This window comes from Eurypyga helias, unplaced genomic scaffold (genome assembly GCF_000690775.1).
Source record: "Eurypyga helias isolate BGI_N326 unplaced genomic scaffold, ASM69077v1 scaffold20658, whole genome shotgun sequence".
NCBI lineage: Eukaryota > Metazoa > Chordata > Aves > Eurypygiformes > Eurypygidae > Eurypyga > Eurypyga helias.
The window spans coordinates 4787-5055 of NW_010266506.1; the positions used below are offsets into that span (position 1 = coordinate 4787).

The window sequence follows — 269 nt, forward strand, 5'->3', positions numbered from 1 at the left end:
AAATAAAGGGAGCCCCCGAGGCCCTCTCGGTCCCAACCCCACGCCGCCGGCCCCGCTCGCCTGGTGCTGACTGCCAGGATGTCCCCGATGTTGGAGAAGAGGTGGTGGTGCTCCGTCTGCGTCATGGTGTCCTTCAGCTCCTCCGACCGCAGGAAGCGGGTCACCAGGACGCTCAGGCTGTGCATGTAGGAGTGCTCCGACGTGAGGATCTCGAACATCGCCTGGGCAAAAGGCAGCGAAGGCGTAACAGGACCGAACGGGGCCTCCCC

General features: G+C 65.1%; 1 protein-coding gene across 1 annotated transcript in view; it reads right to left on the reverse strand.

The window, feature by feature from the left end:
* LOC104513684 (rho guanine nucleotide exchange factor 16-like) overlaps positions 1-218 on the reverse strand; it is a gene marked incomplete at its 3' end in the record, with an annotated part of 4636 nt that extends 4418 nt beyond the window's left edge. Inside the window, exon 1 of the mRNA XM_010157128.1 lies at positions 61-218. Within this exon, the coding sequence (XP_010155430.1) occupies positions 61-218 (158 nt within the window). The remainder of the gene's footprint in view (positions 1-60) is intronic.
* Positions 219-269: the final 51 nt, after the last annotated feature.